This window comes from Colletotrichum destructivum, chromosome 3 (genome assembly GCF_034447905.1).
Source record: "Colletotrichum destructivum chromosome 3, complete sequence".
NCBI lineage: Eukaryota > Fungi > Ascomycota > Sordariomycetes > Glomerellales > Glomerellaceae > Colletotrichum > Colletotrichum destructivum.
Genome location: NC_085898.1, coordinates 124,757 through 149,580, shown reverse-complemented (window position 1 = coordinate 149,580; position 24,824 = coordinate 124,757). Strand labels below are relative to the sequence as shown.

The 24,824-nt window shown below is 55.3% G+C and overlaps 6 protein-coding genes across 6 annotated transcripts; 3 read left to right on the top strand and 3 right to left on the bottom strand.

Moving 5' to 3' along the window:
- Positions 1 to 329: 329 nt before the first annotated feature.
- CDEST_04102 (Putative FAD-binding, type PCMH, subdomain 2) lies at positions 330 to 1,268 on the top strand (the record flags this gene model as incomplete). Its single annotated transcript, XM_062920261.1, has 2 exons — positions 330 to 667; positions 725 to 1,268. The coding sequence occupies 2 exons, from the start codon at positions 330 to 332 to the stop codon at positions 1,266 to 1,268; spliced, it is 882 nt and encodes a 293-aa protein (XP_062776312.1).
- Positions 1,269 to 12,405: 11,137 nt separating this feature from the next.
- CDEST_04101 (uncharacterized protein) lies at positions 12,406 to 14,751 on the top strand. The gene is made up of 2 exons (XM_062920260.1): positions 12,406 to 13,037; positions 13,288 to 14,751. Exons 1-2 carry the CDS (start codon positions 12,953 to 12,955, stop codon positions 14,430 to 14,432), a joined length of 1,230 nt encoding a protein of 409 aa, XP_062776311.1. The 5' UTR covers positions 12,406 to 12,952; the 3' UTR covers positions 14,433 to 14,751.
- Positions 14,752 to 15,253: 502 nt separating this feature from the next.
- On the top strand, positions 15,254 to 16,273 carry CDEST_04100 (Putative thymidylate kinase, P-loop containing nucleoside triphosphate hydrolase; the record flags this gene model as incomplete). The annotated part of the gene is made up of 3 exons (XM_062920259.1): positions 15,254 to 15,485; positions 15,623 to 15,731; positions 15,799 to 16,273. The coding sequence occupies 3 exons, from the start codon at positions 15,254 to 15,256 to the stop codon at positions 16,271 to 16,273; spliced, it is 816 nt and encodes a 271-aa protein (XP_062776310.1).
- Positions 16,274 to 16,600: 327 nt separating this feature from the next.
- Positions 16,601 to 18,670, bottom strand: CDEST_04099 (Putative carboxylesterase, type B, carboxylesterase type B, active, alpha/Beta hydrolase). The gene is made up of 4 exons (XM_062920258.1): positions 18,168 to 18,670; positions 17,837 to 18,076; positions 17,090 to 17,775; positions 16,601 to 17,024 (listed from the first exon to the last, which is right to left on the bottom strand). Exons 1-4 carry the CDS (start codon positions 18,424 to 18,426, stop codon positions 16,602 to 16,604), a joined length of 1,608 nt encoding a protein of 535 aa, XP_062776309.1. The 5' UTR covers positions 18,427 to 18,670; the 3' UTR covers position 16,601.
- Positions 18,671 to 19,241: 571 nt separating this feature from the next.
- Positions 19,242 to 21,220, bottom strand: CDEST_04098 (uncharacterized protein; the record flags this gene model as incomplete). The annotated part of the gene is made up of 3 exons (XM_062920257.1): positions 20,335 to 21,220; positions 20,008 to 20,249; positions 19,242 to 19,932 (listed from the first exon to the last, which is right to left on the bottom strand). Exons 1-3 carry the CDS (start codon positions 20,656 to 20,658, stop codon positions 19,242 to 19,244), a joined length of 1,257 nt encoding a protein of 418 aa, XP_062776308.1. The 5' UTR covers positions 20,659 to 21,220.
- Positions 21,221 to 21,234: 14 nt separating this feature from the next.
- Positions 21,235 to 24,178, bottom strand: CDEST_04097 (Putative S-adenosylmethionine decarboxylase). Its single transcript, XM_062920256.1, has 3 exons — positions 23,773 to 24,178; positions 23,014 to 23,616; positions 21,235 to 22,933 (listed from the first exon to the last, which is right to left on the bottom strand). The coding sequence occupies exons 2-3, from the start codon at positions 23,126 to 23,128 to the stop codon at positions 21,480 to 21,482; spliced, it is 1,569 nt and encodes a 522-aa protein (XP_062776307.1). The 5' UTR covers positions 23,129 to 23,616; positions 23,773 to 24,178; the 3' UTR covers positions 21,235 to 21,479.
- Between the last annotated feature and the right edge of the window lie 646 nt (positions 24,179 to 24,824).

Sequence of the window (24,824 nt, the reverse complement as noted above, 5' to 3'; positions counted from 1 at the left end):
GTACCGTATCGGGGTCCGGAGATCCGGAGGCCGAGATAGTTTACGCTTGTCCCGGGCCGGCGTGCACTAAACAGACGACCTCGAAGACGCTCGGACAACGAGAGAAGAAAGGTCCAGATCATCTCCCACCCAGAATGAGCTGCTCCTCCAAAGGGGACACGGTAAAGTTGGAAAAGGAGTCCTGTCGGCAAATGAGGAGCTTCATACCAAACGGCTTAATCACTATTCGTCGGCTTGACGGGCTACGACGGGACGATCTGCACTGGCTCTACAGTAGTCATCAAATCGCCCGGCCTCGGGTTCTATAACCCTCGACCCGGAAATGAGGCATGCTTCAAGGCTGTTCAAGGCGCAGGAGAGGTACGCTGTCTTACGACAGGAGTCAGGCTAAGGCCGTTGCCGAAGCCTTCTTCGAATTTCAGACCGGCCCGCTCCTCGAGGAACCTCACATTGATGTTCCATACATGGAGATGATCATTCCAGGTATCGGCCTCGCCACGGTCGATGCCACGCCGTTTACCGACATTGTCAATTTCACTGGATGCTATCCCAGTACCATAAAGCCCCTATACAATGTTGGGCCACAGTCGGTGGCGGCTTCGCGGAAGACTCTCACACAAAACACAGCCCAAGACGTTACCCCTGTCATGGAGCTCTATGATAAACGGTGAGTGGCAAGTCACAAATGCTCGCGTGGTATCTTTTTTAACGCTCGCCCCCCCAGCCTTAACCGGGCGAACCTCAACGTGAAGGCTAGCAGGGAGTTGTACAGCGAGATGGCCGGCATGCTCTTCGAACACTACAACTCCAGCACCATCGCGGGACACACCATTGGCGTGTCATGGAACCCGATAACGCCGCATGTCGTGCGTGAAACCAACAGGAAGGGAGGCGTCGCCGGCGGCTGGCAAGAAGTCAACCAAAACTGTGAGTCCACGCTCTTAATACAGGCAGCAGCTCGTCCAAGCGTTGCAACGCCTGCTAACCATGAAGCAGCCATCAATCTGAGGGTAAACTGGGACAATGCCGCGGACGATGCTGCAGCCACCCAGATGGACGACGCCTCCATGAAGAAGCTTACCGAGACGGCACGTAAATGGGATGCCCTGTTGCCGAACCAGTGGGCGAACAACGCGGCGGATCATGTGGACGTGATGAGGAGCTACGGGGACGCCAATTTCGAAAAGCTCAGGCAGGTTTCGCGCAAGTACGACGGGAACCAGACCTTCCAGAGGCTCTGCTCAGGCGGGTACAAGCTGTGGTCATAGACAATGGAGTGTTGGCACGTCGACCGAGGATTCTGTTCGGGAGAGCCAGGCATAAACTTATACTTGTATATATCCTTCTCACAACCAAATCCATATGTAGATATGTGGTGTGCCTGTATATAGATCAATCGTATCTATACAAGGCAGCAGTCACCCGGTGGTGTGAAGCTACGCTGGACTAACATGACTAGTCAGGTTGGCCTGCTGCCCCGTAACTTAAAATGATGATAACTACGCTAAAGGCACTTATTAAGACAGATGATAGACTTGGCAGCTAAGTTTTATAGCCCCGTAAGCCCCTCTCACAAGAAAAAGGGGGCTCTATACAACTGAGCCCCAAGTCTTGAAATTGCACTTCTGACTACCGTCCAAGAAGACGAGGCCCTAGTCTATGGTATAAGAGAGACCGTGGTTCATTTGAATAATTGAATCACAAATTAAGACTTTGAGGGACATCAAGATACTTTCACACTATCAAAATTTGACTCCAGACCGATTGCAGACATTCCTCTCTGTGCTTCCTAACGTCTCCTAACTGGACAAAAGAAATGCTACTTATCAAGGGCAAAGTGCTACAGAGATTCGATGCAATTCAACGTAAGAAAAGTTATTGAGAATTTTCATTAAAGACTCCTACGACGGAAGATTTGTTGGGAAGCATTAGTTGTATACAACTTCGGCTGAATGCTACAACTGCATCATTGAATCTATATGTGCATAACATCATTTTCATGCAGTCCGCCAACTGATATAGCAAGCCCGGGCTTGTTGACATGTTTTTCAACGTGGGAATATATCGTTGAAAGTAGATAGATAGTCTTTGGGCATTGCCAGCCTGGTGGATGGCTTTAAGTGTGGCTTTAAGTGTGCCAGTTTCTCAGTTTGCCCTTGTCACGGGGTCGAGAACCCATGAATTTGCGACGAACAAGCACGGAAAGAAAAAAGCACTCGCTCCAAACTCAAACATGCCCGCACTGATAGTCTCAACAATGCGTAGATGCAGTAACCCGGACTTCGAGGCCGAGTCTTGCCACGAGCTAGCCACGTGTCAAGCATCTCGCATCCAGCAAACAGCTAGACAAACCAACCTCCCTCGAGGGGAACGGACGCAGCAACTCCGCAAAAGCCCCAGACAATGCCTTTATGTTGCCAAATGGGCAAAGAGCCGGCGACTTAAAGAAACCAGCTTGCCACCAATTGTAGGTCCCGTCATGCCATGCAAGGGGAGGCGCGACAGAACGCGTATGTAGCGTCCCACGCGATGGAAAGGAACGAATAATCAGCTGTCCGGTTCCTCGAGAGGGGTAAATACGGGAATGTAAAGCGTGGCCCTAAATGTTTGAGAAAATGAAGAGGCTGGGAAAGGGCCCCTGGCCTCCCTGATCTGCAAGTTTTCCCCAGCCTCCTCCTTTTTTTCTTTTCTTCTTTCAGAAGCAATGATCTGTCTCGGCCGAGATGACCGTCTGAAACGCCGACGTCCCTGCACGCTGGCCGCTAGTCGATCGGAAGCAAAGTGCCCCACTCACCGTCTTTCCATTGTCTACACTACCGGGCCTGTTCGGCGGGAGGCACGACACCGGCAGGTAGCACAGACGATGTACGATGTCAGAGAGAAAGACAAAAGAAACAATAAGAGAAAAGCAGCGGTTTTATTTGGGGTTTGTGTGACCACTAACTCGATACCAACCACCGCACTTCCTCTAGCGGTGGAAAGTGCCCGCTTTCGAACCGGCTTATGGATCTGTGACAGGCTCCTAGGTGAGAGATTCTCTTGGTGTCCGTCCCACGAGTCTTGTTTAGCCGCAGGATGATATGCTGATGAACGCGTACCATCGGGGAAGAGACATTTCGAAAGCCAGCCTGCGTTCATTAATCCGAATGATCTACAATAGGCCCAGAGTAAAAGAACAATGGAAGGTGACGGTTAGTCAGGGTGGCCAGCGGAATATGCATATATGAGTGAGCAGAAAAGAGTGTCTTATTCGTACTAAAGAGTGGATGGGATCACCACAGGCTTGTGGGCCTAATGCTATCCTAATAACTGTTCCAGAGCTAGGGCCAGGTGGAAATGACAGGCTGGCCTGTTTAAGTACAGTCAGACCATCCTGGATGGGTTATGTCCATGACTCGCATAGAAGCATGCATGGATTCTGTCACACCCCCTCAGAGAAGCAACTGTTGAAGTTGTGTCTCTGGATAAAGCAGAGCTTTTGATAACTGACGATTAGCGAGAGCGACAGAAGGTAGGGTAATGTAGTGTTGAAGACCCAAGATTGGGATTTCCCTTGATCAAGTCGTGTGGTGTTGTGACCACTGCTGATCTGGTCTGCAGATCATCCTACCCAAGCATCTAAGCTGCCTGAGCTATCTCGGCTTCTCTGAGAGCCTTGACTTGTTGCTCAACGTTTGCCATACCTAGCTGGGCTAGAAATCGGCAGTGCTTCTGAGCTGGCAGTGCTTTGGTGAGTCCGTCTGCGACCATCTCATTGGTTTTGATCCAGTTGAAGTTGATGAGACCATCCCTGACTTCCTGACGAAGCCAAAGATTGCTGATATTGATATGACGAAGCTTGCTAGTCACTTGAGGTCTCTCGGTGGTGAGGAGTCTCAAGGTTGCTTGGTTGTCGCACTGGAGAGAGTAGTCACCATCAAGATCAAGCTGAAGTTGTTCGACTAGTCGGATAGTGGCCTTGTATTCCTTTGCAGCTTGCGTGAGGGCGACCAGCTCAGCCTCAGTACTCGAGGTAACAACGCGACGTTGCTTAGATGACCTCCAGCCAATAGGGCCACCAAACATCATCATCATATACCCTTGGGTGCTCTTGCGAGTTGCGAGGTCGTCAGCAAAGGAGGCATCTGAGGCACAGAAGAGAGTTCCTGGTCCTTGAGAGTTGTATTCGATCGCGAGATAACGAGTATGATCGAGGTAGTCAAGGCAAGCGTCGGCTGCCTTCTTGTGGTTGGCTGATGGGTTGGTGAGGAATTCAGAGAGTCTAGATGAAGTTCTAGAGATGTCTGGTCTTCCAACGACTCCTGCATAGTTTAGGGATCCAATGAGTCGCTGGTAGTGATGGATTTCTGCTGTAGTTGCTTGCTGATCATTAGGAACAAGATTATCGGCAGCCATTGGCGTCCCGGTTGGCTTCTTCCTCTTGTTGGCTCCGAATTCGTCACAGACCTTGGCAATGTAGTTATCAAGGCTGAGCCAAAGCCTGCCAGCCTTGCGGTCTCTGATGACTCGTATGCCTAGAAAGATGTTCATTTCTCCCATGATCTTCATCTCGTAGATCTCTTGAAGTCCCTTGACGACTTGCTCGGCCATCTTTTCGTTTTTCTTACGATAGATCACCGCAATATCGTCAACAAAGAAGAAGACTAGGACTCCCTTGCCAATGAGGATACAGTCGTCCTCATCAAGGGGAGCAAGTCCAAGTCTCTTGAGAGTGTCGGAGAGGCTCTTCTGCCACAAAAGAGGGCTTCTCCTCAGACCATAGAGTGCCTTGCGAAGGATGAGGCAGGATCCCGGCCTGCTGTAGCCCGGAGGGAACCAGACATAAACCAGTTCATCAAGAGTAGCGTTAGTGAAGGCATTTACAGCATCAAGCTGCATCGTCTCTAGGTTGAAACGTGCCACAAGGGCCATCACGCTGCGAAATGATCTTCCAGCGAGTGTCGATGCGTAGGTTTCCAGCCCATTGAGTGGTTGAAGATCTCCTCTAACACAGATCCTTGCTTTGAATCGCTTGAGAAATCCATGCTTGTCGAATTTGTAGGTATATACCCATTTGAGAGGAAGAATTCGATGGATCTTCTGATTGACGTCTTCCAGTCTGGTAAGCTCGAAGGTGCCCTTCTTCCAGACTGTTCGATATTCCACGTTCATTGCCGCCAGCCACTTGGGCCAGAACTTGTGCTCTTTTGCTTCGGAGTATTTCTGGGGAGGTGAGGGGAGGTCTCTGCGATGAATTTGACCTAGATCATGAGCGAAGTCGTCCCATCTATCCTTTTCCTTGGCTGAATCGGTCAATTGGAAGAAGGAAGATCTGATTGATGAAGATCTATCCTTAAGTCGGCGAGAGGATCTTGTAGCTGCCTCTGGTTGATGATTGGTTTGACCAATTGGCGTTTCCCGATTGTAAATAGAGTTATTGCGACTTCCTCTTGGTCGTCCTTTTGGTCTCCCTGTACCTATAGTAGGAGGTGGAGCATCCGAAGAATCAGCGACGTGGATTGTTGACTCAGCGGTCGTTGCTAAGGATGATGATGAGGTGGAGGGCGAGCGATCCTGAATTGCAGTATCCGGAGTGGGTGACTCTTCATGGGTTGTTGACTCAGGAGTAGGAGGGTCCTGAATGAAAGGTTGATCTGAGTCTGAAGTTGTTTGTAGTGACAGTTGCTGAGTAACTGTCTCTTCTTCTGGGTCTGTATAGGTTAAAACATGCTCTTCCACCCCCTCAACTGAAGGAGTGTGTGACTCCTGAAGTTGTGTTCCTGGAGAACCAGTAGGAGTAGGCAGTTGAGGCTCTCGCTGTTGGTCGAAGCACTGTTCCCTGGCATCCCTTGGTCCAACTGCAGCAGCTGAATGATGCCAGAGGTCTTCGTCATTCCACAGTCGTGAATCCAAGGGGAGATCTTCACTCTGAGGATCAGGAATCGGAATCTCCAAAATAGAGAAAACTCTCTCTAGCTCCGTTCGATGAAGGAGACTGGTATCCTCCTGGCTGGGGTCGTATAGCTTCGTTTCGTCGAATGTGACGTCCCTAGTCCTCATGACCTTGTTGATGGCTGGGACCCAGATGCGATAGATGTTGGTACTGTCATAACCACAGAGATACCCAACGTGGGCTCTAGGCTCGGTCTTTTTCGCCTTCTCTTCCCCTCTAAGGTATGTTGCAGTGAGAGGGTAGGCCTTACAGCCGTATCGTCGTAGATGAGCAAGTTGGGGGAGCTCAGCTCTCTGATGAGTAGTCCAGGGCCTAGAGTTGAGCCAAGAATTGATCAATCCCTCTGGGGTTTGCCAAGCGTGCCTCTTGCGGGGCATTCTGTTGCTGAGATAATTTGCAGCTCTCACAAGTTCAGGGGCTAATTCCTCTGGGAATCGTGATTGATATCGTAGGGCCCTGGTGATCTTGAAGAGAATCTCACCAGCCTTCTCTGCTGGATTTTGAGCCCCAGTATAGGCTGCAGATCGCTCAATAAGCTTGCCGTTATCTGCTGCCCACAAGTCGAAGGCATTTCGAAGAGCTGTTTCCCAATCAAGGCGAAGGATCGAGAGTTTGAAGTGGTATTGTTGCTCAAGAAATGTGGCCATCTGAATGATCGCCTGGAGTCCCTCCTTACGAGAATTGAGGAACCGGACCCATGTAAACCCACTCCATTCGTCCCTTACGAGCAGAACGATCTTCTCACCATTATAGGTCCTTCTCAGTGTGAAGAAGTCTATGGAGACGTAATCTCCTGGGGCGGTCGGATTGTGGTCAGGCCTCCTTCTTGAGACTTTACGAATCGCCTTGCCTGTGCTGCAAGCCTCGCATTCGATGGTCGTCACCCCCTGAATCTTGATTCCCCGGCTGTTCTTGAGCAGATGCTCGAGAGCTTTCGCACTTGGATGGCCGAGACGTTCGTGCCAGATCATGGCCTCTGCATTGGAGGGCGTAAGGGGATCCCTAGAATTAGGTTGACCTCGCTTTACAGCAGGCTGGGCGTCTGAAAGAACGAAGCTAACATGTTTATCAGGGGTTGGATTTGTTGGGATTGACGTCGAGGTGTCATTGTTGTTGAAGGATGAAGCTTGAGCAATAGTCGAGTCATGATTGTGGTACTCCAGGAGATATTGACCATGTTTCCAAGGTGTGTGGTACAGGACCTCTCCTGTTCTGGTCTCAAGTCCTGGATGGCGAACCGTGAAGATCAGGCCTTTTTCCTTCAGGGGCTCAGCTCCAATGAGGGTTACAGGGTAGTCTGGGCAATACCAGGCATCCCGTACGATAAACCCTTTCTTCCTGAGACCACCTTGGTTAGGGCGGATCTTCATAGTCCCGCGAGCGATAGCTGTCATTCTTCCTCCTCCAGTAGTGAACTCTGTTGAATGGCTGAAGTCTAGATCCTTCATTCTAGAGCGATCGTTGCAGATGTGGAATCCAGTCCCAGAGTCGACGATAACACTGTTCCGGAGTGGAAAACCAGCATATAGACTTATTGCTGGAGCGCTGTTTGGGGCAGCATAGAAGGACGAGGAATCAGAACTGTGTTCGGTGTCCCTATCGGAGTCTGACTGCTCTTGGTTGAAGTAGGAAGAACTTTGACCTGCGTTCTCCTTGTACGGTGGAGAGGAAGATTGAGTAGCCGGCTTGTCTGACGAGGCTGACGAGGAGACTTTAGCGTTGTTGAGTCGCCCCTGCGCCCTTGGGTTCTTCTTAAGCCAGGCCTGACCCCGTTCAATAGCCTTCTTGTTCTGAGGATGGTTTGGGTCGTAACTAGCCTTCCTCTTCTCCGGGTTGAAGTGAGGACAGTCAATGACCCAGTGTTTTATATAACCAAGGCAAGCAGGACACTTGGGAACCAGTATCTCGTTTCTTTTCCCTTGTGACTCTGTTGGATTGCCCTTCTCATCTTCTCCTTGCCAAGTGGCGAAGCTAGATGCTTTGGCATCTTTGAATAGCCAGTCAGGATGGAAGGACCTGACCCATTGACGAAAGAAGTTGGCTTGTTGAATTCCAGCACATTTCTCTCCTGCTTTGGGAGGCTTCTTTATGCTGTTTTGGTTGAAGGAGAAGGTAGCAGTTGTATAGTAGCTGGGAGCGAGTGGCTCGACTGCCTTAAGGAAGTCAGCAACTTGAGTGGTTGGGTCAAGAAGCGCTGGAAGTCCAACGTCAACGACCTCATCCATGATGTCAATGTAGTTGCTGAGCCAATCAGACAGCTTGGACCGCTTGATTGAGCCCATGTGAGCTTGGTAGCGACGAAGGATGAGTTGTTGCCTCGCGTAGTTGTCCGGGGCAAGCTCGTCTCTGAGAGCGATGATCATTTCTCTGAGACTCTCTTTACTACTGACGTGGTTGATGTACTGGGCCTCAACTGTGGAGGTGACCCAGGAGAGGACGGCAATGATGCCTTTGTTAGCCCTTTTGTAATCTTCCATTCGATCGGCATGCCTGGCCTTAGCCAAGGCAAGTTCGTTGGTGAAGTTTTCGGCTTCAGGGCTTGGTTCAGTAAGACGGGGCCTGTTATTCACCAATTGTTGGTCTGGATCTATATAGTTCCAGACCTCATGGATCCTAGCCACCAGCTTGAGGTTTCCGTACCATTTGGTCCAGTCAGCGTCAGAAGTCAGCTTCTGAGTGACCTTAGATGACTCCATGGTTGAGGAAGAGGCAATTGTAGCCTTGTGGGGTTGTATCGATATCGTTAGGATGGATCGATTGCCTATAGAGAGGCAGAGTTGTTGCTTCCGTTGAAGCTGAAGATCCTGGCCTGTGTGGCTGCAGGATTGGCGCTGGCCAAAGGAGACTGAATAGTCTCAAGAGTTGCAATGCACTTGATCGATTGATGCTGTCTGAGTGACAGGTCCTTGCCTCTTGGCTGAAGGAATCAATCAAGACGACAGTTGCTAGAGTCGACTGGGCTCATAACTGACGGTTAGTCAGGGTGGCCAGCGGAATATGCATATATGAGTGAGCAGAAAAGAGTGTCTTATTCGTACTAAAGAGTGGATGGGATCACCACAGGCTTGTGGGCCTAATGCTATCCTAATAACTGTTCCAGAGCTAGGGCCAGGTGGAAATGACAGGCTGGCCTGTTTAAGTACAGTCAGACCATCCTGGATGGGTTATGTCCATGACTCGCATAGAAGCATGCATGGATTCTGTCAGAAGGTCTCGACGGGTGTCTGAGAAGTCTCGTGTACATCCCGGACCGTAACTGCGCCATCTTTCAGACGCGGCATGCGAGTGTCAAGACCTCAAGTTGCTTTTGGTGGGCCATCTGTCTACTTGGCCTTGCAGATGGAACGTCGAACTGCAGCAGTCAAAAAATGTCGCGAGAGACGCTCAGAAAGAAAGCCATGACGAATAGGCGGTGGCGACGCATAAACCAACCTCCTCTTCGCATCGAGGGCGAACTCCTTCAGGTGCTGCGCCTGGGACAACGAACATCCAGAAACATGCACTGGACGTACGAACAGACACGATACTGCAATCTGAAGCGCTCAATGGGCTGCCGGGATTGGCTGCAGTTTACAGAGAAGGGGCTGGCGATTTTGAGTTAGGGTTGACGACGTGGCGTACTCAACATATCACAGTTTCGTGCATGCACGGAGGACATTAGCGAGGACATAGCCGCCTGCGTACTCAATGAAAAACGATGCAGTCTGCGACAGAGCTGTTGGACCATGAAGGATCAGGCCATGTCGTCGTCTGGAGCATCTGCTCAAGATGGCGTTGATGGATGTCTCGCCCCATGTGGGAGAATTGGCTGGAGACAAGACGACAGGCTAGAGGAATAGGCCATGATGCTATGACGGCAAGACGAGTTTGCCTTGCAACACTTCAACGGCGACCGCTCAGCGGACTTGACGTGGTGCCGGGGCCTTGGTGCCTCACCATCATGCAATAACCACCATCTGGTGGATGAGTGGCGACGAAGGTCTCGATAAACGGCCATCGACAGGATAGAGACAGCCGGACCAGCGAATCATGGCGCCACAGGAGCAGCCGTGGCCCGGCCGCGACCAACAGGCTGTACGGAGAGAAGGGCAGCTGAAGGCTGGCGTCACGTCGACGATCCAGGACCAATGAGGGCTGTCAGCATGAAGAGAGCTGAGGCGCATTGATGGGCCGACAGACCATACGGCCAGAAGACCAGACAAGGTGGAGGCCCGCAAGATGGGAGACCCAGACAGGCCAAGGGCGTCCCGGCCAGGCGTGATGTTGGCCGGCCGCGATGGGCGACCTGGCGTGCCGTTCTCGCGGGACTGCGGGCAGCTGTCTAGTGACTGAGACGGAGACGGAGACGGAGATGGCAGGGCGTCGGCGAAGTTGTAAGACGAGCCAAGTGCTGTGAGGTCACTTCTCTACTGCAAACCCCGAGAGCTTCCAGAAGCTGAAAAGCAGGTAAGTAGGAGCTGAGTACCGATAGAGGGGAAGGGTACCAGGTACCTCCAATACGAGCATTCGCAGCATAGGATAGCTTGTCCCCCCTGCATTGGAATAGGCCGCAGGTGTCTGAGTGAGGGCGGCTAATGGGCGCCGGCGGGAGTCTGGATGGGCGACCAACGCAATACCATTGGAATGAGGGGACCGCGTCCAAGACCGGTCGATCCAAGGGTGGACTGGCTCGAGTTACGGAGGTTCTACGGATCCTTCAACCTCTCTGGATGTATCCGTATGAATTGGTGAGATGGGAATCAATCATAGGATTACGGTGGGAGAGCACTGGGCAGGTGTCATTTCGCGTCGCAACAGCCCATTAGCGGTGCCGACGGGTGCGGGGAGGGGGGCTCTAATCACTTGAATCAACCGGGGTGGGAGGACGGACGACGATGGACAGTTTCGCATGTCTCGTTCTCTTTTAATTGATTTCGCGCTTCGATTACGATTGGGAGACGCGGGCAGCTTCTCGCTTGCCCGAAACGGTGATCACGACGTGACTTGGTTGTAATCTATTGGACAAGACTCCCCAGAAGACCCGCTTATTTAAGACGCGTCTCATTGGTGGAGCGGCGCGGCAAAAAGAAGGAAGTTGCAGTAGCACCAACTTCGCGACGGCGAATCAGATACGCCAGGCAGCCCGTCGCATGAATGTCGGTCTCCCATTGTCCCCGCTTTTCCCGGCTGCTCTTGTCGTTTCTGTCTGTGCCGTTGGAACTTGGAATAGGTAGGGAAGGAACAGTGACGAGAAAGCTGATGAGAAATTGGAAAGCTGCAGCTGAGTGTGTCTCTCCTCTCCTGCCTGCATTGGCTCATCTCGTTCGTTCTCGACTCGACTATCCGTATGTGTCTGGCCGCTGTTCCCCAATTCGGCACCCGTCTCTGTTGTGCGTGGACAACAGTCCCTTCCCCCTTCCCCGTCCGAGGTCTGAGCGTGCCGCTCCCTTCCACTCGAAGCGACTCGAAGCGACATTATTAGCTTCCTGCTCGTCCACGCGACTCTCTTCACACCTATCTCCATTTACTCAGGTACCTTACCTAGCTAGACCACTACCTTATCGTAGACTAAGTAGAGGCTCAAGGCCGAGTGTAAAGACACCGTCAGAGTTCAACGCCTCGCAGATCAATTTCAACTCACCCCCTGCCATCCCGTCCTGCCTTACGGATACCATACCTTGCCCGGCATCCAATCCCCCCTCCCTTGGGCCTTGTCCCTGTCCCTGTCCCTGGCCCTGGCTTTGGTTCTGTCCCTAGTCTCTCGGCCCCCCCTGCCAGACACGTCTGTTCGTGGTGCGTCTCCATAATCTCTGGCCATTTCCAGGTTTCCACCCAGACCACACCGTGTTTGCGTGTGTGTTCCGCGTCTGGCCGTCCTTCGAAGCAAAAGGGACCGGGACGCCGTCCTCCCTTGCCCTATCTATCCCTCTCCCGTCGCATCATTCCCATCGCGTTCGTACGGTGTACCTCCCCTCATCCCGCTGACAAGGCAAAGCGTTTAGTTACTGTCCGTACTCTGTACTATCCGTGCCTACCTACCATCGCACGCACTCAAGATATCCATCCCAGTCATCCTTGAATACAATCAATCCCACTGCGCACGACCTTGCCCGGTGAATCTAGCAGTGTGTGCCTCCAGTTCGTACCCATCTTGGCTACAAGGCCTCTTGCATCAAACAAACGACCAACACCGCCCGCGACAAGAGACGCACACCACGACAGATACACGACCAACCCAGTCCGAGACCGCCATTCAACACCGCTGGCCGCCCAGAAACGACCCGACCTTACACGCCATCTCGTCCCGTCTCGTTCCCTCCCAATCCCAGTCCCAATCCCCGCCCTCCCGGCTCCGTGCGCACGCGCGCCCTCTCTCCCCCTCTCTCACGCGCTCTGTCTCTCTCTCTGCCTACCGCCGCCGCCAGTAGCAGTCGATCACATCTTGGTGTCGTCGATCCCTGCTCCCTACCATCTCTCATTCACCTCTTCCACCCTCTTTTCTTCCTCTATCCCCCCCGTCCCTCCCTTCCCACAACCACCACCACCCCACGCAAGCTCTCTCCCGACTTGGTTTCTGTCATTCTCTTCCTCTTGCAGCCAACCCAACTCCACTCGATTCCTCTGCGTGGACGAGAACAACAAACAAACAAACAAACAAGCAAACCAGGAACACGTTCTCTACTCTCCCACAACACCACTGAGTCTGTCTGTCTGTCTGGAACCGACTTGCTTTCGCTGGGGCCTGTCAACCCAACACTCTCGCTCGCTGCAACAGCGTCGATTCCCGTCTCCGACGTCCCCATTCTCCACGAATCGAGTCAACCGTCGATCAAAGAGGAGTCTGGACCGTTGTGATTTGGTCCCCTAACTCTAAACCCTCTCTGCCTGGCCGCACCTATTTCCGACGACAACGACAACGACAACGACAACAACGGCGACTACGACACGACGCATCGCACCGCGCCAAATCCACACCCAGCACCCGCGCCCTTTCGGTTCGTCGCTCGCCCTCGCGCGCACAACCCCAACGATCCACACACTATGGCCACCATTTCACGGCAACCATTCGCGCCTCTCGACGGTGCGAGACTGCAGAACCTGACGAGCATCAAGAACAGACAGAATGGTATGTTTGATCAAACCCGCGACCAAACACACCCATTCCTTCTGCCCGCATTTTCCACTCCATCTCCTGCCGGACAGCCGCCAGTGTGTGTTGTTGTTATTGCTGTTGTTGCTGCTGCTGCATGCGACCCACTCGGCGAGATTCACCGTCATGCCAATCCAATGCGCCCCAAAAACCCCCAGCCTAAGCACTACCCGCTCGAGATCCCGCCCATGAATACTACAGGAATCAATGCTGACGTGGACAATAGCTGTTTCGCCTGCTTCGGGTGGCAAGCGCAAAGCTTCGGACATTGTAGACGCAGACGACTTCGAAAATGTCGATCCCAGCGTCTCTTCCAAGCGATCCAAGGGCTCCGACAGCTTCTACCCCTCCAAGGACTCCCTCAAACCCTCCTCCTTCGTCTTAACCAGGGCTGCACCCCTCACCGAAAGTCCTGCCTCGTCATCGTACGCTCGCCCGCCTCTGCCTCCTCTGTCTCGCCATCGCAATCTGCTCCAGCCCAAGTCGCCCGCCGCCAAGATCAACACGGCTATCGCCAAGTCATCCCCGCTCTCGGCCCCCGCTGGTCGTTCGCCCACCCGTGGCAAGCGCTCCGGCATCCTCTCGAACCGTCGTCGAACCGCCGGCCCCTACACCCGTGTTGACCCACCTTTGTTCAGCCTGTCGTCATCCTCCTCCTCCGCATCCGCCCCGTTCAGTCTCGATGCTGCCCTCAAGGGCACCATCCCGAGCTATGCCGCCCGTTCGTCTGTTGCCCCGTCCTCCCGGAGTGCTGCCAAGGATCTGCTGGAGCCTGATCTGAAGGCGTCGTGGTTCTTTGATATCCACGAGGACACGCCCGAGCAGGAAATGACCAACATGCTCCAGCACGGCACTTGCGTCCTCGACATCAGCTCTGACGAGGAGAGTGAGCGCAAGGCCAGTAGGGACCGAGCAGAGGGCCGCGACAAGGAGAACGTGCCACCTGCCGATGACGTGAGCCAGACGTCGGCCCGTCGCTCCGCTCGCCGGACCGACGAAGACGATATGGTCTTTGAGAAGGAGAGGATAGCACTGGGCGAGATGGACGCCAGTGAGTTCTACGCCTTTGGCTGCGACGAGTCGTCGGTCATCATTATCCCCGCCGACGAAGACGAGGAGCAGGAGACACTGGAACCCCAGGTCGCGTTGCCTGGACCAGCAGATGACGTCGTTCCGGAGCCCAAGGCAGAAACCCTCGCGGTGCCACTCGAAGAAAAGGATGTCGTCGACGAGCTCATGGGCAAATCGGCCGAATCAGCAGCCAAGGCGGCGCTGTTGGAGCCCATAGAAGGCACAGGCGAAAGTTTTGAGCTGTGGGAGAGCGGAAGCGCAAAAGACGAAAGCGAACCTGCTGTTACCGAGTGCTCATGATTTGATTTTTGGTTTGCCTCGATTGGCTCTCTTGGCTTGAATTTTGCTTCTTCGGCTTCCAACCATTGACCATCTTTTAATTACGGGGCGGGTTCATGATTCATGTGGCGTTGGAACTTGGTCGAATTTCTTCTCTTGGATGGACGGGCTAGGACGAAGCGACGGGAAACCCTGGGGGACGGACACTTACCCTGTAGGAACAATGGATATGGGTATTGATTTTGTACAAACCTGGTGTCGGAGTATTGCTGTTGCTATTTTCGCTGGTTCAATTATTGATATCCTCATCAATAGAGTTTGCTGTTGGTATCTCGATCTACCGACTTGAACATTCTGCTTGTTTGCGCCATGAGCCGTGCACCTGGCACCGGCACTAGCTGGTCTGATTCATATGGAGAGCGGTCTGTATTAAGGACTGGATTTCAATGTGAGCCAAGCAAGGCGCTTGGGCAGTTTTGGTCTACCTCTACCCTTTCTAGGTCCATCTACTGCCAATGACATGGACGGTCAAAACATGCCCTTGCTGGCGATAGAAGTCATCACCGTCACTCCCACGTGACCGCCGCCCGCCCGAGGATGGCGTCCCGGGTGCCCCACACGGTCCGCTAGGGATCATCCACTGAACTGACCGACCTTGACTACCTAAGGTAGGTGCTCACTCGGTGCACTCTTCCAGAGCCGAACCACTTTTTGACTACAGGGACAGGCGCACATCGTCCGGCCGTCAATATCGCACTCCCAACGCGTCAATTCGTCGGGTAGGTCATAAAACCGAACACCTCTGTTCGTTCACCAGCCATCGATTCTTTTGTTCCGGCCCAATGGCATCGATCAACGACCTGGCTACGGCCGCCATAGCGACTTCGGCCGCCGCCGGCAGCGGACCGGCCGGAGAGGACCAGCCCCCCGTCGCCACGCCGCCCGCCGGCGTCGTCCGCGGCGCCTTCATCGTACTCGAAGGTCTAGACCGGAGCGGCAAGACGACGCAGGTGAAGCTGCTCGAGCAGCGGTTCGTCGAGCTGGGGAAGAAGGTCAAGGTCATGCGCTTTCCGGGTGAGTGTGATGCTGTCTCTCATGACCGGGTTCTCGAAATTTTCAATGGGAAGAGAGCTTTTATGATCTCTTCCTCCATAGCAGTGTTTCGGAAACATTCCGATATCGTTTCGTCTCCACTGACGGATTCTTCGCAGACAGAACAACGCCCATTGGCCAAATGATTGACGCCTACCTCAAGAGCTCGGTTGAGATGGAAGACCACGTCATCCACCTGCTCTTCAGCGCCAACAGATGGGAAGCAGTGTAAGTCCCACCCCCCCTTCCCTCTAGCCTTCTCTTTTCTGTCTCACCACACTGACGGCCCTCCCAGCAAAAACATCCAAGCTCTACTCGCCTCCGGCACGACGGTCATCTGCGACAGGTACTACCACTCGGGCATCGTCTACTCGGCCGCCAAGCAGAACCCGCGCCTGACCCTGCACTGGGCGCGCCAGCCCGAGCTCGGACTGCCGCGGCCCGACCTCGTGCTTTTCCTCGACCTCGAGGAGGCCGTCGCCCGCGAGCGCGGCGGCTGGGGCGGCGAGGTGTACGAGAAAGCTGAGTTCCAGCGCCGCGTACGCGAGCTGTTCTGGGGCCTGAGCTTGGGCCGCGTCGGGCCGGACGGCGGCCTGGGCGACGAGGGGCGCGTCGACCGCGAGTTCCGGCAGGAGGAGGAGGATCTGGTCGTCGTCGACGCTGGCGCGAGCGTCGAGGAGGTCGCCGAGGAGATCTGGAGGAAGGTCGGGCCGAGGGTCGAGGGCGTCGAGAAGGGCGAGGTCGGGAGTGCCGTGAGGGTTGTGTCGTGATTTATGGTGACGGAACATCAGCAGCTGGGGACCGCCGAAGGAGCGAGCTTTTGGCGTCTTGGGATCATGTCAGAACCGGGACACCGAAAGGCCACGGAGAGCAAGGGGCACGTGAGTACATGCAGCAGCTCGCAGACCTCACAGCTGATGGCCGAAAGGCTTGGGAGAGGGTTGATGTACTTCTGACTCTGAAGAATCGACGCCTGCGTTTGTTCATCAGGTTCAATGCTTGTTTCATCAGATTCAGTACATTGCCCACCTCCGGAAACCATGACCAAGACATAATTGAAAAGCCAATAATTTTAGATTTATATACAAAACAACGCTACTACTCAGGCGCTGAGCTGGAACCAACCTCTAGCAACGGCCAGAACTCTTCATACAACCTGCATCTCTGATCAACAGCGGTGACATCAGCCAGTGCCATCACGCCAGGAACATTCCCCACGTCTCCCAAGACCGCGGTGTCAAGCGGGGCATACGCCGACCCTACGGCCGGCCAGCCCGGCCCGGCAAAGGGGTTCTTGACGAACCGTGCAATGGCCCCTCTGAAATACTCGTACACCGCGTACGACTGAGGCGTGAAGGGCGTGGTCTCGGGGTCGGAGAAAAGGAGGATGAGGTCCGAGCCGTGGAACTTCCCCAGCCAGGCGTACTCGTCGGGTAAGAGATTGAGGACCGAGGAATTGAAGTGGTAGCGCCATGTTGAGATGTTGTTCGACGCTGCCGTCGCGGCCAGGATGGATTGGGGCTGCGGGTTGCCTGTTAGCACGGAACCTCACCGAGGAGAGGACAGGGAGGGGGACGGGAACGCACACAGGACCAGAGAAAGTCCGTGTAGATGGCCGCGGCAACGTCAAAGTCGGAGGCGAGCTTCGGGTCGGAACGGTAGACGGACACAATCGCGTCGCGAGCCTCTTCTGGAACGAGGAGAGGCGGGAGGTAGGCGTCCAGGAACGCCGTCATGTTGACTCGGTCGTTGACCAAGCCCCGTCCCTCCTCCGCCACAGTCCCCGTCAGGATCGGGACTTTGGCGACCTGCCCGTTCTTCCAGAGCTCTCCGGGCCGTCCGGGGACGGTCAGGTTGTCAACCTGTGGCGTGAACGAGATTCGATGGTCGCGCATGGCAGAAAGCAGCGTCTCCGCGGACGCGTCTCTCATGCACTGAACCCCGTCCGTTGCGTTGCCGCACCCCGCCGCCGCAGATAGGCCCACCCACGCCTCGTCGCCGGCGGCGGAGGGAATGGCCAGGAGCCCGAAGCTCGTCTGCCCGCTCGACATGACCGCCGCGCGGAACGGCGGCGAGGGGTCGTCGGCGTAGGCTTTCAGGTGGTTGTCTACGGAGAGAGACCCAGCGGACTCGCCCCAAATGGTGACTTTTGACGGGTCCCCGCCGAAGGAGGCAATGTTTTCCTGGATCCATGAGAGAGCGAGGCGCTGGTCGTGGAGGCCCAGATTGCGCTCGGAGAGTGGGATGTCGGGAGACGAAGGGAAACCGAAGACTGCGTTTGTCAGTCCTGAAACCAGTTGAGCCGGGGCGGGACACAAAAGAGGGATATATACCGTTTGTGCGGTAGTTCAAGGTCACGGAGATGATGTTCTCGTATGCTGCGAAGGCGGAGAGGTCCGATCTGCCGTGGCCCAGCTGCCAGCCCCCGCCGGGGATGAAGACCAGAACGGCGAGGCCGGCGGAGGCGGAGGGGCTTGCCGGGGCAAAGACGTTGATGCTCAGACAGTCTTCGCTCTCAGGCGGCGGAGGGTTGTTGAAGAGTTCTTGAAGCAGTTCGGGTCTGGGGCCAAGTTCTGGATGGTGTGTGATGCATGATCAGCATCGTGATGTCACGAGGAGGAGGAAGAGGAGGAGGCGGAGGAGGAGTGCAGTTCTCAGGCATACCACTGATACCGAAACTCTGGAGACACGCAGGGCCAAAGGCTGTTGCATTAGACGGTTCTGACCACGGCGCCGGTGGTTCGGGGAGAGAGAAGCGACGAGGCGAAATGGCGTAGGGGATTCCCAGGAACCTGTTCACCGTCGATGCTGCGCTGGGCAGGATTGTGGAGGCTCCCTGGACCAAGCCTGAGGATATCGTGGCTGTTGGTGGAGCGGTAGCGGACGCGCCGACGGAGATCAACAGTACGTTCTGGGCCCTCATTGGTTTTTGTTTCGTAGTTTAGACTCGATAGTTAGTGTTGAGCGTGTGGTTTGTATCGTCGGACACGATAGCTGTGCAGTGTGTGTGAAGGGATCGTTGAGAAGTTGGGACGGACAAGTCAGCTGGGATAGGGACGTTTGTTCACTTCCCAAGCCTCACTTTATACAACTGACTTCTTATCGGATGGATATGACGTGGGCGTTCTCTTCTCGAGGATCATCTGGTGTAAGAGTGAAGCAGAGTCCGCCCTGCCGGGGCGCATCCGGCATCCCAATGCTAATCCGAGGTCCGCAGCTCTTCAATGATATCCCCAGGTGCACCGTGTCATTCACCGAACGAGGCATCTGGGCCACGCCTCGCAAGACGATGTCCATGGCCCCAGGGCTGATTCCTTCGGGCACACGTGCAGGCAGACACAGATCTCATGCTGCATGAATACGATAAACGAAGCCAAGAGGGGGTGTGGTGGAGGCGTTGACTGGTTCAAAGGGGGGGCGGAGTCGATGATCCCAAAACCTATGCGAGATACGGAGCCAAGACACTAGATGGCATTGGGAGGGCGGGTGTCATGGTGAGATCAGCCCCGAGGATGCGGAGTAATGCCGATCACGTTGGGAATGGATTTAGAGTGAGAAATGGTGACTGAGAATTGTAACAAAAGAAATGGTCCAGTAAGGTGATATGTGTAAGTACAAAAGAAATAAGAAATCAGCGCTTCGTCTTTTCGTAACCCATAACCTCGTCATGTCCCAAGTGTCCATCCAACAATAAAGCACACACACACGTACACACACGCGGACGCACACACGGCGTCATCACACCGGCTCCGGACTATGCGTGACAATGATGGAAGGCAGAGGCGGCCTCAACGCGACGCGGGGCACCTCAAACCTGCTGTCGAGCGTATCCGTTCCGACCGTCGACCCGTAGTCGCTCAGCGAGCCGTTCCGTCTCACGCCGGCGTCCACGGCGAGCTGCTCCCAGTCCTTGGCCCACGCCGTCCCGGGCGGCGGCGGACACGGCTTATCCTTGTTCAGTGGGGGCGGCGGCGGCGGCGCAAGCCTCCCGTTTCCCGGGCACAGACAGGCCGGCGCCGTGGCGGGAGTCACCTTGATGGCCGGCGTCGGCGTCGTCGCGAGCTCCGGCAGCGGGGGCAGCGGCTCGGGGATGGGGAGCATGATGCCGAGGGAGTCCGGGTGCGGGTACGGGATGGGCGGCACGGGCGGGATTTGCTCGTGGCGGCGGGGGTAGCTGGCCTTGCGGACGAGTTTGGCACGCGCCGGCGCCGGGATGGTGTGCCGGTGGTTGGCTGGGAAGTAGTAGTAGGCGGGAGGCGTCGGCGGGCGGCTATTTGGGCGGCTCGGGGGCTTGGCCTCCTCTTCCTCCTTGAGGTCCTTCTCGAAGGCGCTGACGAGGCATGTTATCGTGTTCCGTCGGTGGAAGCAGGGTAGCTCGAATGGGTGGGATGCGATCTCGAGGGCCAGAATGATGATAGTGTTGGCCGTACTTGAGAAGGACCAATCAGTACCGACGAAATATGTGTGACGTTGCCCACGGCGGGATGATTAGGCTTAGACTTACATCCCGACAGCAGAGACGGCCAGGTTCAGCTCAGTGATCGGGCTTTGGGTCACGAAGCCAGGGTACCGTGACATTGCTATCGAGGAGAGGATCGTGGCCGGGATCCAAAGGAGGAGTCCAATTCGAGCGACGATGACGGCCCCGGATACCAGGGGTGACTGCAGTGACTGTCTCCTCACCACTTGGTAGTTCCGGAACGAGACAATGATGTGCAGCACCACGTAGGCGGGGGAAATCATGGACTGTGAAGGGAGTGAGAGCATCGGTCAGGGCGCATTCCAGTAAGCCACAATTGCTTCCACCCGCGCGGGGCTACTCAGTACTCACAGCGAACAATATGAAGCTTTGACTCAGACAGTCTCGCTCTCCCGTCTTGGACGGCCGGAACTGAAGAGCAGACAGACACAGACCTCCCCCGGAGGCGACGATGAGGAGGAACATGACGCCAATCAGGAGGATGGGGAGAGGTTTCGGAGGAGACTTGGTCGAGACGTCACTTCCCGACATGGACGACTTGGTCTCGAGCGACTCGATGACACTGACCGTGTCCTCGCCTTTGGAAGGAGGAGCCATGCCGTAGATGTGATGTGTCTGCCGGTGTGTGTGTGTCTGTGTGTGTATTGGGGATATACACGGTTGCCGCTTGCCCATCAATCCTTTCAACAACAAGAGGTCCTACAATAGAGCATCATATATCACTTGGTTCGAGATGGCTGGTCACCTTTGCGATGGCTGTCGGCGCTCGTTTGTGTGGCGGGTGGGCTTCCAGCATTCCAGCGGCTTGACAAGGTGGAGGGGCAAGAATATACTCTGGCGGGTCGGCGGACGAACTAAAGCAATGTTGGAACTTGAACCGACGATCAATCTCCTGCATTCCTGGCCATGGCCGCCGAGACAGGACGTGGGCTGGCCGGGAGGGGCGTTTGGTGGTTGGTGGTAGTCCAGCCAACCTCCGAACCTCTTTTAAGGGTTTCCCAGAGAGCATGCTACTCTATCTCACGACACATGTTGATGGCTACACGAGGCTGGTAGGCAACTCCTGGTGGAATGACCGTACTTCCCAGCCCACCAACACAGGGCAGGACCAACCTCTCTGCCATAGTGCAGGGCCTGAAAGCAATTGATGAATTCTGAGGTTCACTGTGTGATGGCCACGTCGAGAAAGCCGGTATGCGATCACGAAGAGTGGGCACGTAGTGTTGGAAACACTGTAGGATAAGTTCAAAACTCAAAATCAATGTATATTGACGGGATAGCCTTATCCAAAGGGAAATGTGCCACTTGCTGAAAGCAGACATTGTCGATGAACGAGAGAAGAGCCTCGCTCGGTGACGGAATCCATTCGTGGCATCCACGATGGCGCAATTTGGCAGGGAACCATTGGACCCAAGCCAACGGTGCTCACATAAATCGGAAGGAAAACCTGTTAGAAGATGATGGATGTCGTTTTACTCCCCGAATTCGAGGTCGGTTCACATCAGCTCTCCGAGGCGGGCTTCACGATCGCCCGCCCAGTCCTCCTTTTGGTAGAAACGGAACACGAGGTCGTAGTCATCAAAGTCGTGAACGATCCGGTCAATGCGACGGTATCCACGAACAGGATCAACGAGGCGCTGGGCGGCGGTCGTGCGGGAAGCATGGTCGCCCATTCCGTAGGGGTTGGCGCTCTTGCCCTTGGCCTCGAAGAGTGTGACGCTGAAGCGGCCGGGCTTGAAGATATCGACAACGTGCTCAATGATCTCGGCCGTGGTGCGGCCGCTTTGGCCTCCAGGGACGTTGGTCTCGAAGGAGGCGAAGGAGCAGTTGGGCTCAGGGGTAACGTGGACCGTGAAGTAGTGAGCGGCGTTCCCGCCCTTCTCGCTCTTGGAGGCATCCTCCTCGACCGTCACGGCGGGAACGACGCCGTTGGCGGAGAAGCCGCAGGGGCTGAAGAGGTACGCATCGACGCGAGCACCGGGATACTTGCTGGTGGGATAGACACTGGACAGGCCGCAGCCCTCGGAGACGACGGTACCGATGGCGTGGCCCTCGGTCGTCAAGGCCTCGGTCGTGGCACGCTCGCCGTCGTTGAGGTCCGACTCGCACGTGTTCTCAAAGACGTCGACATGCTCATCGCCCGCCTTGTCGGGGACCCGAGACAGGTCACCCAAGCTCTGGTGGGCGTCATCTCGAGCGGCCTGGGTCTGCGAAAGATGCGACTTGTCGGTGGCGACCGCACTCGCGTGCGACAAATAGAACTGCTTCGCATTCTCGGGGTCGAGATCGGTCATGAGAATCTCGAGAGTCTCGTCACTGCGCTCCTCGATGCCACTACCAAAGCTGGCGACGCTGCCAGTGGGAATCTTGGAGGGGGACTCCCCAAGAGCCGCCTCCTTCTCGTCCGGAGTCCGAGGGGGGGTCAACGTCTGGTTGGGCGAGGTTATGTACAGGTACCAGTGGTCGCCGTTCATCTTGCCAACCATGTAGGCGCTGCCGCCCTCAAAGAGGTCGTCCAGATATTTGACCTCAGACCTCCAGCTGCGGTGAGGACCCTGCTGACGATCGGGGAACAAAAAGTTCTTGCGGCTGTAGAAGACACGGTAGGGGGTCGCGGCAGCCTTGACATCGGTCGCGTTCTCAGCCTTGTGGAACGGGAAACCGGCGTGCTCGGCGGCGATGTGGAGCAGGCGCTGCAGACCCAGCAGCAGCGTGGTGGTACCACACGTCTTAAGGATCAGCTTGTGGGGGAAGACGAACAAGCTGGACTCGGACAGCAGGTAAGCGTCGACGGACTCGGACTCGAGGACGGAGAGGATCTTGCAGTTGACCATGTCGAGCATGGTGACCCAGGTGTCGGCGGAGACGGCCTTCAGTCCATTGGGCTGGGCGCTCGCAGGGAGCGACTCCGGGCCGGGGGCGAACCAGACTTCGAGGAGCTTCTCGGGGCCTGAAGGGTGAAGAGCATGGTTGTCAGCAGGTGACGGGAGCGAGGCCGAAACTCGGTAAGGAAGAAGCAGGCGGACAAACCTTCAAAGGCGTTGCTCGAGTCTAGGTCGGCGGCCACATCGTGATTGATGGTCAGATGAGGAGTCGCCTCAGCCGGGGAGAGGGCGTAGTCGTTGGGGACCGAGGGGTTGACCATCTTCTGCTGGACTGGCTTACAGGGCGCGACCCGGGAAACTCACGAGAGTATGGGGGTTGGTCGGACGAAAAGGGTCGGGTCGGTATCCGGGCTAGAAGTCCGCGGGACACTAGCTACCGCTCAAACGAACTTTGCGGCGTCCGTTTGAGAGAGTAGGCCCACAGGAGGGTGGACGTTCGTGGAGGCTGGCGGAGCCAGCAGCAAACAGGATTCGGAGGGTGTCTTAACGTCTCTCGAAAGGACGTTAGGGAGGCCGGGCTTGAAGGGGGATGAAGATGACCCTAAGGACCGGAATTGTGTCTCTACTGGTGGGCCTCGCTCTGGCAGACACCGATACCTGTGGTGGAGTATCGGACCTAGCAGACGAGGTTATCTGCGCGATCGAGAGTTCGAGGAGGGAGGGCGGAGAAGAGCGCTGTAGACTCGTCGGTTGTGTATATCGAAGTGGGATTTGTTTTGCCTGGCGTTTAAGCAGGTGTTATCTGGGCCTGAGAAGGGGGTTAGGTTAGCAGAATGCGCCAGCATGACGACGTGACAGAGTCTTCTATCAACATGTTCATGAAGAGGTAGGAAGCGTGTGTCTGCGCCCAGAATCTCTCGGGCATTGTGATCGTTTGAGGAGAGGGGAGATTTGGCGGGCTTACTTTGCGGGTTTGGAGAGGAAGCGGAGAAGGTCGACTTGGTTCATAGACGGCCAGGAATCGACGGTGTTCGCGGTGTTCGCGAGGAGCAGCAAGCTGAGCCGCCAGGTAAAGTGCGGGATCACTGTTGCAAAAGTGCTGGTCAAGTCTGGTGTGGTGTAGTGGTGGTTGTGACGGTAGAGGTCATGGGAAAAAAAAGGATTCGAGAGTTTTGCGCGTTGCACAACCGAGGAGGGGGTGAAGGGGGGGTGGGGGTTCGGGTTTGAAAGACGGAGGGAAAAGCGGCAAGAAAAAAGAGGCCCAAAGAAGCCAATTTTGAAGCTCGAGACGAGATTCTGGTGTATCGTCGTGGTTTGTGGTTGTGGTTTAGCGGTTGCTGTGGTTCTGACCGGTGGAGGAGGGGGAGGGGGGTTCCAATGTCTGGTGGGTATAAAAAAAAGTTGTTTCTGCAAATCGGGCGATTGGCAAGTTGCGGTGGTGGGTGTCCCCGGGCTCTCCACTCCAAATTTCAGCCCAAAGCGCGCCTGGAGCTGGTCAAGGTGCATCGCTGTATCCATCCCTAAAGAGAAGAGGTACATCGTCCCATGTACCTACCTCGTTTCGTTCGTGAGCTTAGCCCAAGACGTCTGAACGGCCCTTCATCACCGGCTTCTCTGCTGCACACAACCCCCTTGGGTAACGAACAATCACCATCTTCCCGGTCAATACCTTCACGCCTTTCCCATAAAGTAGTCCTGCAGCCTGGATAGCGTTCGTAGCGGTGGGCAGCGGTCTTCGGAAGAGAGCGGGTACGCTACAGAGCAGAGCAGAAAGACAAGGACGTAGGTTCCTCCTGGATAAGGTTCTGAGCTCTGTGCGGTCAATTAGGCGCGCGCGCACACTGCAAGGGGTGTGCGTCGCTGAAGAATAGAAGCGAGACGTCATTTTTTCCACCAAGCCACGCCCCGGAACCCCAGGGAAACAGAACACCGCAATGCATAGCATGAGGGGTGATCCGCCATCCAAAGATAGACATTCGGTGTCGTCTGGTCTGGTCTACGAGTGATTTTCTGTAG